General features: G+C 39.6%; 1 protein-coding gene across 3 annotated transcripts in view; it reads left to right on the top strand.

Annotated features, from left to right (window-relative positions):
* ACSL6 (acyl-CoA synthetase long chain family member 6) overlaps positions 1–14,716 on the top strand; it is a 100,756-nt gene that overhangs the window by 72,863 nt on the left and 13,177 nt on the right. For 2 of the 3 annotated variants that reach the window (XM_056854349.1, XM_056854364.1), the window contains exons 9-12: positions 3,389–3,440; positions 7,017–7,090; positions 11,033–11,110; positions 13,353–13,487. In XM_056854349.1, the coding sequence (XP_056710327.1) occupies positions 3,389–3,440; positions 7,017–7,090; positions 11,033–11,110; positions 13,353–13,487 (339 nt within the window). Of the gene's footprint in view, positions 1–3,388; positions 3,441–7,016; positions 7,091–10,890; positions 10,969–11,032; positions 11,111–13,352; positions 13,488–14,716 lie in introns of all 3 variants that reach the window. The other variant, XM_056854356.1, reaches the window with a different exon arrangement.

The following is a 14,716-nucleotide window of genomic DNA, read 5'->3' as shown; positions in this document are numbered from 1 at the left end:
ACAAGAGACAAGAGAAAGGGGATATTCTTCCCTTGCCAGCTGTTTTTCCCCTTGAAACTCCTCCTTCCCCTGCTGCTTCAGAATTTGGGGGATACAATGCAGATGAACTGGGACCAATCAGTGAATTGAAACATTGTGGAAGTTATGGGCTATTAAAGTTGCCACAGGGGTGAGAATCAATTGAACTCCAAATGACAGAGATCTGTATTCCTGTAGAAAACGACTGCTTTTGGAGGGTGGACTCTATGGCATTATATTCGGCTGTGGCCTCTCCCCTACCCAACCCCTGACCCCCAGACTCCACGCCAAAATCTCCAGGAATTTCCCAATTTGGAGCTGGCAACCCTAGGACTCAGGCTCCAATGAGTTCTCCCTCAAAGGTCAAAACAACTCTGGAAAAGGGCTCTGCTCCCTCCCTCTGCCTTTTACTGAGGAAAACTAAGCCTTGGAATGCTATGGTTGCCTAGCAACAGCACTGAGGGAGTCTGATGCTTAAAGCTACAAGTGCTCCTTTTATCATTTTCAGGTTTGTTAAACTCCTCAATTTTTTTTTTAAGATTTCACATTTTTCTGCAAACCTGGGGCCCTTTTCAGGTTTGTAGAAAGATCTGTATTGCCTATTCACAGCTCCAGTCACTGGATTCAAGTAGCCCAAGGTTTGGCTGACTTTGCTATTAGAATATAAGATAAATTTGATTACTTTGTTCATCCCTTAGCCCAACTAATTCAGCCAATTTTGATGATCTTGCTATTTCCCACACGTTGTTTATCCAAGATTATATATTCAGATATTTTGCATTTTCCAGTTGAACACATGAAGCTGCCTTATCAAAGTCAGCATTGTCTACTCAGACCGGCAGCGGCTCTCCAGGGTCTCAGGTAGAGGTCTTTCACGTCACCTATTTGCCTAGTCCCTTTAACTGGAGGTGCCGAGGATTGAACCTGGGACCTTCTGCATGCCAAGCAGATGCTCTACCACTGAGCCATGGCCCCTCCCCTGTACAAGTTCTGTACAAGTAACATTCTTGCAGCAGTAAAAAAACCCAAGTGTCATACGTCTATGAACTTCAGCAATACATTCTGTTAAAATCCCCAGTAAAAATCTTGGGTCTTTTGAGATTTCATATCCTGCTATTTCAGAAATTCCGTCAAGTACCTTTCCCCAAAGTTGTTCAACTAGTGGACATTGCCTAAACATATGCTTAAAATCTGATTTTCTCAGCCTACATTTACAACGTATATACTTGTTAGAATGGTAAATTCTATTTAATCTATGTGGTATCAAAGACCTGTTGTCTTATAAAAATTCTCTTTAATTCTAATACCTTTGGCTGAAGCAGCAGAAGCAACCGTCAACAATTCCTTTTCAGAAATCATTTTATCTATCACATTTTTCCATTTTTGAAAAGTGCTATAATTTACTGTTAATGAATCATGCAGTAAATACAAAGAAATGGTGGATAACTAGTCTTTTTGACTGCCATATACATTAATCATTCAAATGCAAGTTCTGCGCGTAGCTGATGTACAGCTTTTTTGAGTAAGATTACATATTTGAAAATATTCAAACCAGGTCGCTGTTGCATTTTTGTGTAATTTCCATATAGGATAAACTATCTCCTTTAGAGATAACTAAATCCATCAATGTTGTAATGTTTAAATTGAGACAACAGATCCATGAAGCCATTATTTTAAACAAAACATTGTATGTTAAACATTGTAATGAGATCTGTAGGCTCAGCAGTTTTCTGCTCCTTCACTTAAAGGGTTACCATATAACAAACCTTTTTATTATCTTAATTTTTGTGTGAATACTTCCATTTTTATGCATTTTTTAAAGTTACATGCTTAGATGTAAATGTATAAGGATTCAAGCTTACTTAAGGCAAACTAGATATTATATTTGACATATGACTGTTATGGGGGTCTTGCAGTCAGCAGCTGCAGTTTTCCCATGGGAACTCAATTTTGAAGCGCATGACAAGGGCATAAAGGGTGAAGGGGCTTCAGCTTCCCCCCATATCATTTCCCCAACTCAAAATGTCCTTGGGGGTACTATTTTGCCCACTGGGGGCTGTTCAGATACTGTTGTGCTACATGCCTCGCTCCAATGGGGCAAATAGCTCCCCCTGGGGTTGCTTCAGGTCAGAAAAATCGTGCTGGGGGAAGGCTGAAGCCATACCTTCCCTTGCTCCATAGCCCTAAAGATTGGAGCTCTGTATGCTTAAGAATTGAGTTCCCATAGGGAGCTGGCAGCTGCCGTTTGACTTCAAGAGCCCTGTGGTGGTTATGTGTTTAAATGTCATATCTTGTTTGAACTTCAGAGATCACTAATTTTGATGGCAGTTACTGTAGCCAGGGTCACAGGAGATACTTCCTTTCCTCTCAGTTTGGTTAAATAGTTTGCAATCTGCTTCACTTTGGCAGTGCCACTGGGGAAATGGAACGGAAGAGGATAAGTTCTTTGCATGAGCATATAAAAGAGGGAACTCTATTGCTCTTTAGATTTAGGTTGCTTGAACAGCTAATGTGACTGGAATCACTGATGCTGTATGTGAGAAGGGGAAATTAAAAAGTAAATAGGCATTCTCTTTAGATGAAATGGCTGCTGTGAGAGAAAATAGGAGGATAGTGCAGGGTAAGGTATAGCTTCCTTTTCCGTGATAGTTTTAAGTAAAATGTGAGAATGTAGCAGCTCTGTGATAAGAATGCCAATGGATAAAATGGCAGTATGCAGGGCTACACCCACAGAAGGTTCCAGATTAAACATGCTTTCTTGACTGGGGCCAAGCATACAGTTTGTCATGGCAAAATGGACCATTGAGGTTTAGCAGTTTCTTAGTGTAATTTTCCACATAACTGATGAAAAATATAAAAATATATCATGAACTTTGAGGAAATGTATCTGTGCTAAGGACCTGCTGCCTGACCATTATTATTTGGTTGGAAGTCAAAATTATATGAAAGATGCTTGAAGGGCAGGGGTTCTGTTATTGCACTGGGGGACTGCATTAATTAACCTAAAAATCTTACACAGCAAACAGTTCAACTTGCACAGTATATCTGGAGCAAAAGCTTAGGGGAAGACAAAAAAAAAAGTCAAATCTGAACAAAGCAAACTCTATAGAAAAACATTAGAATTACTTACTATTCATCATGTCAATATAAGACATTATCTTATTTATGTATTTTTAATTTCTATCCTGCTTTTCTCTGGGATTGGAGACCCAAAACAGCTTTTCACATTGTTCTTCCCTCTTTCACTTAATCCTCACAACAGCAACCTTGTTAGGGTAGGCTAGTCTGAGAGATTGTGATGGGACCAAGGTCACACACTATGCAAATAGACTCAGTAACAGAATATTCACTTTTCTTGTGATTTTTCTAGCCTCCCCGACCAGAAGATCTATCAATTGTCTGTTTTACCAGCGGCACTACAGGTAAACTTTGTGCGTCTTTCCCTGAATAGGTGACATCGTGCAGAAGTGCTATTTTAGTCCCATTAACATATATGAATATATATCAGATTCATGTAAATGGAAGGAATAATGTATACCTTTTATTTTTATATATGTTTAATGCATTCCATAAAAGGTATGAAAAACTAATTATATGCAAATTAAAAGTTGTGGAACACTGAAATTAAAAAATGCTTTTCTAGTTTATAATTTACTTATACTTATTCTGTATATTTTGGAAATGAATTGAAATGTTTATAATTACTACTCTGGGAACACCACCTTTTGGTTTAAGTCAACTTTATTAAATGGCTAGTTATTAAATTCTACCTTTTTTTAAAGGCAACCCAGCCGTCCATTTCTATCAGGGACAAACAGTTTGCTTTTTTTAGGGTTCATTGTAGAAATTTTACTGGGCTACATTGCAAATACTATTTGGGGTGCTGATTGGTGTTAATTGTGTAATTGCACAAAAATATGTAGCAAAAATGTCAAGCTTTAGTGTTCTGTTGTCCACTGAAAATGGAGGCCACTACACCAGAATAACACAGCTGGGATACTATACTTCCTCACCAGCAAAATTGAAATAATGGTACTTGAAAACTAATGTTGAGATAGCACAGTGATAGCTACTTCTGGAGAATTCTGGTAATGTTGTCACCAGCCACCAATCCCAATCTCACCCACCAATGGTGCTTTCACATTGGCTGTGAACAGACGAGAACTAATACACAGCAGTGGTCAGAACCCTGGCATAACGTCGTTTAATCTATTTCACACTCTTTTCTTGCACCCATATAACAGGCTGCCAGGGAGATCCTACATTATCTCCCCTATTACAGGATCCCATAACCCAATAATCAGGAGGCTGTCACGTAGAACCTATAGATAGGAGAAGGGTTTGGTCTTACTGTGGAACAAATGCTTCCACATAGCTGATGTTTATAACACTGTCCGAAACCTGTTACTGCTGCAGTTACGCCTGTTATTCTGATGGTCAGCAGACAGAGATGTGAATCGTGCCTCATATGTCTTCCCAACAGAAGGGAATAGTTAGCCACACACCAGAGCATCACACTAGTTTGTCTGGCCTACAGTCTTCTCACATGGACATCTTAAGGGGAGAAGAAGAAGAGTTGATTTTTATATGCCGACTTTCTCTACCACCTAAGGAAGAATCAAACCAGCTTACAATCACCTTCCCTTCCCCTCCCTACAACAGACACCCTGTGAGGTAGTTGGGGCTGAGAGAGCTCAAAGAGAACTGTGACTAGCCCAAGGTCACCCAGTTGGCTTGTTATGTAGGAGTGGGGAAACCAACCCGGTTCACCAGATTAGCATCCGCCGCTCATGTGGAGGAGTGGAGAATCAAACCTGGTTCTCCAGATTAGAGTCCACCGCTCCAAACCACCGCTTTTAACCACTACACCACGCTGGCTCCACAATAGGGTAATAGGACAAGCCTCAGCAGCTGAATGTCGTCCTGATGCTCACCACGGCTTCTGATACTGTGGTAAATCAATCTGTTATATGAGGTTCAGAGGAACGGAGAAGAAGGTGGAGCTGTGAATTAATCGTCAGATACTGTCAAGCACCCAAATGAACATGGAACAAAACCGATTTCAAAATTCTTTGTGTTGTATGTTAAATAAGGTTTTATATTTCAAACTATTCCCTAAAGCATGCTAGGTCAAAGACGGGTCAGCCCAATGAGCTTTCGAACCTCTCCCCAGGCCTCTGCATTGTGTCCCAGTTTTGATCTGAAGCTGACAAAAGTATCCAGATGGCAGGCCGCCACCAGCTGCACTACGAATGGAGCGGTGTCAGCATGCTGTGCGCTTCTAGCACACTTGCCCTTTTCTGAGATACATTTTGATGTGTCATGTTAGAGTAACAGCACTGGAAAATGCAGATCCAGTGTAAATCCATATCACATGGAAGTCAGTGGCTAAATTCCTGTGGATTTTCTATGGATTTGGATTAACCTATATTTCACACACACACACACACAAGCACTTTTGTTATCAACTTCTTGATTCATTCCAATAAATAAATTAGGAAACCGATAGGTGCCTGCTGCATTTAAAAATTTGGGTGGTGCTTACTGGGTTTAAGGAAATAAAGTGTTTCCAGTTTTGTACAGTGTTGCTTTTTTTAAAACCTTGGCCTGCGAGTGCTGCTGGAAATATTTATTTATGAAATTCCCCCTTCTCTCCTGCACACTTTAGTGTATATCACATCCAATCAAATGGGTTGCAAAGTGTCAGTCATAGACAGTCAACATAATTGATGCCTGTATGCCACTATTGTTCCACGGTTCCCGACATTTTGATTGCTGATAGCCTGAACGTCAGACGGGACTAGCAACATCAGGGCAGGCCAGCCCAAATCAGGGACTATAGATCCAAATTCCTGTACTAGTTGGTATCGCTCTTCCTAGAAATGTTTTCTCCTCACTTTTGGTTTATGCTACAGTTTCTCACTGGCAAATTGTTTGCCTTGGTATCCCATGAGAATTGCAGCAAATTCTCTTTGCTGCCAGGATGCTTAATATTATGAAACTGAATACACCTGAACAGCCTGGCTTCAAATTTTGGTCCAGTCTTTGTTGTGTTGCACTGCTTCTGTGGGCATGCTAAGGAGGACTGTGTCAGTTGTATTTTATTTACAAAGACCAGCAAGGAGGACTGTGTCAACGCTGCAAGTTAATGTACAGAAATGTAACATAAATCAACTGTACTTCCTGTTTTTAAAGCATTAAGGGCCACATTATATATATTTTCCCATAGCACATTCAATGATCAGACTTAACCAGGAAAAGTTCAGGGTGGTAGGAAGCCTTTTTTTTTAAAGAAAAAAATTCACCCAATGGTAATAATTCAAAAAAGAGGCAGCAGATTTGATTACAGATCTCTAGTGACTCACTTGTAGTCCTCTGGGCAGTTTAGAAACAAGTGTGTTAATATGGTAAAATGCTATGAGTTTATACCTTAAATTATTTAAAGGAGCTGCTCATAGGAAATACTATCATACCATGTTTGAACACTGTATAGAAAAGTATTCCCATGGGAAAAGAAAATGTTAGGTTGAAGGTACCTTTGCTAATTACTTGAAAGGATTAGTTGTTTCTTCCTTAAATGATAAATGTTATCTTTAAAGCAATTTTAATGAAAACATTTTAAACTCTTTCAAAATACAAATTAGTATTAAACAAACCTGTGCATTTTCTCATGTCTAATTGCACACAAGATACTCCTGAGATAATTTTGTTGCTGTCCTCTATGTTGATTTTGCCGTGTAATGAATTTATTTTCTCCTTTTCACTGAATCAGAAACTTTTTTGAGCAATTTGTACTCACTACACTCTATTGGTGCATACAAAATGTTCATATAATTAGATGTTCAGAATCATAGATATTCTGTTTTGGCTGCACTTGTATCAATGTTGTATTTCAAATTTTTGTGACAGTTTCCTTGGGACTATGAATGGGAAAAGATAATTGTGGCTTGAGAAAATCTGAATTGTTACTTTGATATATTTCTTCTTCAATTCTCCAGGTAACCCAAAAGGTGCTATGCTGACTCATGGGAATGTGGTAGCTGATTTTTCAGGCTTTTTGAAAGTAACAGAGGTGAATATTCTATATTTTTAGCAAAAAAAATGACAGAAGCATGTTTCGGATGAGGTATACATTTTGATGCAGAAACTGCTACAAGATGTGCATCTAGCCCAGTGAATACAGTGGTACTCTGGTGTTATTACAGAGTCTACTATTTAAAGGGATTGCTGGGGGCCATTTGCTTTGTTCGTCCTCACTTGTACCAGAATGACAGTGAAAATCTGGTACAACTGAGGTGCTGGATGAGGGAATCCAGAAGAGAAAACAGTTCGTAGTCCTGGTCTCAAAATTACTAAAGCGGATTTGAAATACTGTAATTCAAATGGGTTCTTAGGATCAATGTAATTTTAATTAGCCAACCATTTAGCACACTTTAACCATCCTTTTATTTAGAATTGCAGGTATGTATCGGCTACTCTTGAGTGTGTTTGCTGTTATGGACATATAATATTATGGCAGTTCTCTTTGAGAGCCCTTTTGGCTAATGTGAATTAAAATCACATTAATTTGTTTTGGACAAAATAGAAGACAATGAGACAAAAGCAAGACTCTTCCTTGTAAAACACTTTGTGATCAGGGCAGTCAAAGTTTATTAAGTAACAGGACATATTATTTAAAATGGATCCCTAAAACTTTAGTAGACACCTACAGACCTTGAGACTGCAAGATTAGTTCATGGGTATTTTCACCTGTTTGTGGTTGAATTCTTATGCTTTTAAACAGCTGTTTTATACTCTGTCCATGAAGAATGAGGAATACAGATGGTTTTCTAGCATCTCTGGAGAATTTTTATGGCAGCATTAGCCTTAGGCATTGGAAAATGACCCAAGAAGTGGGCATGATTGCTGTAAGATGTCCTTTTAGATTTAGAAGAGTTTGAACAGTTCTCGGTTTATTGAGGAGCTGGAGAGAAATGAAACAGCAAGGATACCAGCTTCAGTAGGTATGGCAAAAAAGGATTTTGCAGATTAAATTACTCGTATATATTCAAGTTAAATTCCATATTGGTCACAGATGAGTGTCCAATTTTTCCTTTTGTATTGCTTCAGTGGATATTTTTTCATTTTGTATAGCTGAAGAATGTGGACAGAATACTTGGAGAGCTTCATGAATGGTTGACACTTGTCCTTCCTGGCTGGTGACACCTGCCAGAGATTGACTAGCTGACTTTGTGGGTCAGGGTTTTAAATTACTCCATGGGTATGATGATAGTTCATATGGTGAGAAGCCACGGTGAGGCTACCCTGAAAAATCTTGTGTGATCCCATACATTGTACTAATATTCATTGTCTCTAATATTCCAAAACTGGACAAGATGCTTGAGCATTTAGTGGCAATGCAGCTCAAGATATTGCTGGATTTTGGTCTGGTTTCTGATCCTGTTTCGGAGCAGACACTTCCTTTGTCTCTGGTAGACCTCAGAGTGATGAGGAAGCAGCAGAAGGACAGAAGGAGTAACTGTGCTGGTTCTCTTGAACTTCTCAGCAGCTTTTGGTATCATTAGCTACGATTGTGCTCTGCATGAGATCTGGGAAGCATAATTTTGCAATGATGCTGGTCCTTTCTGGAGAGTAAATCTCCAAGGGCACTACTTGGGAACTACTGCTCTAACCTTCTGCTTGTGGCAAGCAGCATAATGGAAAGTCCCATCTTGTCCCATAAGGCATTTAACATCTATATGAATGCATTGACAGGCCATCCAGAGGTTTGAGCATAGGTACTATCAATAAGATGATGACACTGTCTTTTCCAATAATTTCTCTCTCTCATTGCCATCTGATCCTAGAGTGGAGAGGGGCATGGAAGTCCTCAACAAGAGCCTGAAATTGATGATGAGCTGGGTTGGCATGAACAAAGTGAAGTTAAATTCAGATTAGACATAGTTCACAGTGGGTAGCCGTGTTAGTCTGTCTGCAGTAGTAGAAAAGAGCAAGAGTCCAGTAGCACCTTAAAGACTAACAAAAATATTTTCTGGCAGGGTATGAGCTTTTTGAAGTGAGCTGTGGCTCACGAAAGCTCATATCCTGCCAGAAAATATTTTTGTTAGTCTTTAAGATGCTGCTGGACTCTTGCTCTTTTCTACTAGATTAGACATAGGTATTATTGGTTGGATATTTGTTTAATTTGAAGGTAGGGTGTTTCTTGTCTGTGTTGGATTGGGTTATGATGTGAATTCTCAGTTTGAGGTTACTCTACGATTCATTGTTGTTCCTAAATAATCAGGCAGTGCCTTTTTCTGTCTTGATTGGTCCACAAGCTTCACTAAACCATTGTTAGTCAGATTAGTCAGGCCACAATTACACCTCTTAGAAAAGATTGCTATGATGCACTGTATGTGAGACTACCTTTTAAGACCTTTTGGAAACTGCAGTTGTTCCAAAATGTGTCGGCCCAGGTGCTGAGCTACCTGAGGCACGTTAACTACAATTTTATATCAATTACATTGACTTACAGTTAATTTCCGAGTCCAGCTGAAGCTATTGTTTTTGAATTGCTCTTTTACAAAGCCCTAAACTATGTGGGACTGGAATATCTCAAGAACTGCTTTCTGTCTCACAACTCTACCAGTACATTTATGTCATCTTCATAGATGACATATAAAGAGCCTTGTTGCTGCATCACCATGTTCTACCAAGGAATGATTTTCTTTGTTCTCCCACTATTTGTGTCTGGATATTGGGTTAAATGTATCTGTTTAGACGTTTGTACCCACTTCTCTCCCTATTAGGGGTCTCAAAGCAGCTTACAAAATAGATGCAAAAAGCCAAACAAGCAAACACACATGAGGTGCCAACATCCTGGGTAGTTCTGGTTTCAGCAGTTCCACTCGTTCAGGTGACGAGCTATGGGACAAAAGCCCTTTGACTCCTGGCCCTGTCCAGGCTAAATACCTGTAACAGAGGAGAAAAAGAGACTCAGCCCTGATCTTCTTCAAGTGGCCCAAAGCTTGTCCCAGACTTCCTCCCCTGCTCTTTGGAGCTTACTCACTGCTGTTGTCTGACATAATTTTCAGTGTGGTCTGTTTTTCCTCATTGTGATTTGTACTTTCTGCCTCTTGTTTACATGGTTTTTTATTGTACTGGCTTGCTTTACTCTTTGATTGTTAGATTCCTTGAGGATCTTTTCAGATATAAGGGTCAAATAAAAATATGTTAAATAATAATACCCAGAAAGTATCTCCTGCTATATTTCTGTTTGTCAAACAGGTGTTTAATGGCATTGGAAACCTCCCAGGGGGGAAAAAGCTGGCAACCTTATGAACTAATCATGTGTTCTTATGAATGCCTTCTGATACATTTATACATTGTGGAATCTCTTGTTAAAAACCATAGGCTTATTGGAGCTTACAAATCTGTGTAGGAATAGGTACATTTTAATGCCTGGAAAATGGACACCTATGCTGGAAACCCCTTAAGTCAAAGAACTATGCCTTGTTATGGAACATCACTGGCCAACACAAGTGTCAAGGACAGACACCACAATGCTGCCTGGAATTGAAATTTTGATCTGGCAGCCCAAGCAATTTGGTGGAAGGGCTCGTTCATAGCCCAGCTTTCAGAACACACATGTCGTGTGGTGAAGAGAGCTCTCTACATACATCCTTGTGTTTTTCACCACTCCTGCTAACATAGTTCCATTGGTGTTGTGGCCTAACGCATTACTTCAAACACTGTTCTCTTTTCTCGCTTAATAATCTTTACCCCTTTTGCTCCTCTTGGTGCCATTTTTCTTTTTATTGTTTTATGACTTTCTTGTTGTGTCTTCCTGTCAGTGTTTCTTTCCTTTCTGTCTCCCATGCCCTTCATCTGCAGAAAGTGATCTTTCCGAGACAGGACGATGTGCTCATCTCCTTCCTGCCTTTGGCTCACATGTTTGAAAGAGTGATACAGGTAAGAAACCTGTGTGGACTGACCCGGGCCTTGCGGGGCTTCCTGTTTTTTTTTTTTTTTACAGAGTCAGTGGTCTCCTACATATGAGGATGTACACATTTCCTATTTGCCTTTAGCACACATGTTTGAGAGAATGGTACAGGTAAGGTCTCTGTCAGTGGAAGTCAATTTTTTCTCCACTGATAAATAAATGTATGACAGTGCTGTAAAACTAAAACCACTTGTACATCACAAGTTCAGTAGCCTTAATATTCCCTTTAAGTTCTACATGGGAGGGGGAATGTTCATGTTTCAGTTGTAGTACTCTTTATATTACAAAAACAACATATCTGCTAGCTAGAGGCAGTCTTCCTGAAACATCTATTTCTGTAACAGGGCTACACCAGCTTCTGCAGCTCCAGAAGGGCCTGCTAGACCTGAAAAGCGCTCCACAGTTGGATGCCATCTGGCTGCCCTACAAATTTCAACAAGTAGTGAAACTTGATGTGGAATACTTTTTTTCCCTCTGAATGATGCCAGTAGACCTTAGAGCATTAGCCTGGTTAATAGTATCATGCAGCTCCAAAACTATATACAGATTAGGTTGTCTGTGGAGTTTTGTGTAGTCTTTGACCAGTCCAGTCTGGATATGGTCTAATCTTATTAAATAGTAGCTAACTTGTTCAATACATTGTTTTGTCTGAGGGAAAATATCGAAATCAATTAGTTTGGGGTAAAGAATTAATACTTCCATGTAGCTCTCCTTTTTTAAAAAAGTCAATATTCTGTTAAAGCATATGTTCTAATGCTCTGTCTGCCACATACAAAGATTTGCCTTAGTAAATACATTCATTCATTTATTTACTTATTAGCCCAGCTGTCTTGCTGAGACTCAGGGCAGACCACATGATATAAAACAATGCCATCAGATATCATAAAACAGCCTGTAAACAATGCAGTAGGATTGGGATTACAAAAGTTAGAAAAACATGGTTTTCACGTTATGCAAATACAAGACTGTTGTATAGGTCATTGCTCATTAAGTGTTCCTTGACAGCAAGCATCACGTGAATGTACAGATTGGTATAGTGACATAATCAGGCCACATTCATTTTGTAAATGTCATCCGAAATTTGAAAGTGTTATTTAAGTCATTCTGTTTTGTTTGACACTGTCTTCGTAGGAAAATACAAGCATTTAAATACTACTGTCTTGTACTTTCATGAACTCTACCCATGTCCCTCCCTCTGCAACAGCTAGCACAGAAAATCAGCTCTGTAGAAAGTATCCTTCTTATCAGTGCTGGTCAAGTAGGTAGTTTAGCAGGATCAACACAGGCTGAAACAACCTGCACCTCTGGAATATGGGGTGAAGAATGCTACATTAAGTCTGTAGTGTATTTCCTTATAGTACTTTCATTGCCACAGACTACTTCTATGCACAAGCAGTGTCATGTCTCTTTGGGCACGTGCACATGAATAAACTTAGTGTGAACAAGGCAACAGCAGACACAGACAGTGTCCAGGAAGGCACCTGGAACAACAGATAGTAAGCATAGTCCAAGGCACAGTCCAGGGTCAGCACACAAGTAGTTAGGAGTTCAAGCACCAAAACAGAAGGGCACATCCAGAAAGCACAAACCCAGTCACAGTCCAAGGTCAGGGGTAAATCCAAGCAACAAAGTCCAAATCCAGTCCAAAGGTCAAGAACCCAGACACACAAGAGTTGTGGGCAAGTTGCTTCCATGCTGATTCACCCTTCTCTGGCTGCTTTTATCAGGGAAACCCTGATCAGGAGCAGGTGCAACTCCTCAACCTTCTGAGACAACCACAGACAGGTGCTACTCATCAATGACTGGGCAACCTACGTGGCTTTCAGCCCTGAGCCTTGTGGTAACTCAAGCTCACAGGTTGCAATTGACCGCTGCTGAGCTGCCAACTGCATACTATGGTGCCACTCCTGCACCTCCCTTTGGGCCCACCTTCTCTGGTGACCCATCTGCACCTGATGGAGTCTCTGCCTTGTCCAGTGGATCTTCCTATGGCATCCAAGGGCTTCTTCCATCTCTTCCTCATTTGAGGAAGCATCGGCAGGCAGACCTATGATGCCTAGTAACTGTCAACATGGTCTTAGTGGTGGTTTAACCCTACACCAAGTGTGTTTATAAATCTCCCTTTCCTATATCACATTATCCACACAAATATGTTTATGAGGAAGGATGGAGCTTTTCATATGCAAAAATATATTTCATGTAAACTGGCCCATAGCGGTGTTTTGCTAAATTGTAGGTAACAGAGTGATTCATAAATAACTATATCGTTAAGAAAACGGGCGAGAGGAATAGGAGGCATGTATGTGATTAAAGTTCAGAAATGAATTCCTTTTCTTTTCCTTCCCCATCACAGTCTGTAGTGTATTGCCATGGTGGAAGAATTGGATTTTTCCAAGGGGACATTCGTCTCTTGTCTGATGACATGAAAGCACTGCGTCCAACTATCTTTCCAGTTGTACCAAGACTACTAAACAGGATGTATGACAAGGTAAACTTTCATTTTGGTGATTACAAAGTCAATTACAGTCTAACGAAATTACCTGTGTACAGAAGGATGTTTGGAAGGCTTTTCGTTTTGCTCTGTGACCTCCTGGGATACTGGATTTGCCATATAGCAGGGATACATGTCAGACGACTTACAGTGATGTCCATTTGAATCTGTGCAGTACACACTCAATTTCTGGATAAGCACTTTGTCTTGCAGCCACCCAAGGATTTCTTGGATTGGTGAAGCCTGAATAGGCAAAATGGGTAGAAAAATACCGGAAACCTATCTTTTGGAATCCAGTGGCATCTTTGGTGCAATGAGCTACTATATGTATATTTGAAACTTTAATATTTTTGTATAATTACTTTGCAAACTTTGCAATTGGGAACTTCACTGCTGTGTATTTTGTTTTTGTATTTTGTATCCTGTTATTGGATCTTGCATCCATGTAACCAAAACCAATTAGATATATAATTCTGATTAGAACCTGTAGAACTGGTATACTTCATTATTTATTAGACCACAAGTGCTGTTTCTTTGTAGTATATAGCAGGGATAAGCTTATTCTGTACTGAATGTCACATCTGAAATACACAACGAGCAGATACACTGTAGCTAATTTTTATATATTTCTTACATATAGTAAAATAATCAATTTACAAAGATGATAGTAATTGCTGTTTGGAGGTTAAATGTATGGCCTAACGTAAAGGAAAATCTGGTATCTGGGTTCAGAAATCACAAGAATGAGAAAAAGAAATAATTAATTTGGTCTCCATTTCATTCACTTCTTAAATTTAGAAAATAGATCAGGATTGTTGAAATTCTCTGAGTACAAAGAAACAAGCAGATGTGTCTGAGCTTGGTCATCTGACTGACCCTTATAAGTGGTAACAAAGATTTCACTGTATATCAGGTACCATAATGTCACAACATGCACATCTCAATCCACATATTTATGAGCCACACACAAATGGCTTGAGAGTCACATGTGTCCCTGGCCCATGCAGTATCCCTGCCTTTGTCTAAATTTGATTCTTCGTTTGGACAGAATGAAATGACACAGACTGTGGAATCTGAGTATTCATCCCATTTTGTTAAAATTCTGTGGGTTTAGAGCCTGACTATAGAGCCTGAATTAGGACACCCAATGGCAATAGCATGTAAATATCAAAATCAAGTAAATGACATTAGCAGGCATGATTGGATTAGGTGTGATATGCAGAGGG

The sequence above is a fragment of the Euleptes europaea genome, chromosome 1 (genome assembly GCF_029931775.1).
Source record: "Euleptes europaea isolate rEulEur1 chromosome 1, rEulEur1.hap1, whole genome shotgun sequence".
NCBI lineage: Eukaryota > Metazoa > Chordata > Lepidosauria > Squamata > Sphaerodactylidae > Euleptes > Euleptes europaea.
This window is presented reverse-complemented; position numbering and strand designations above follow the sequence as displayed.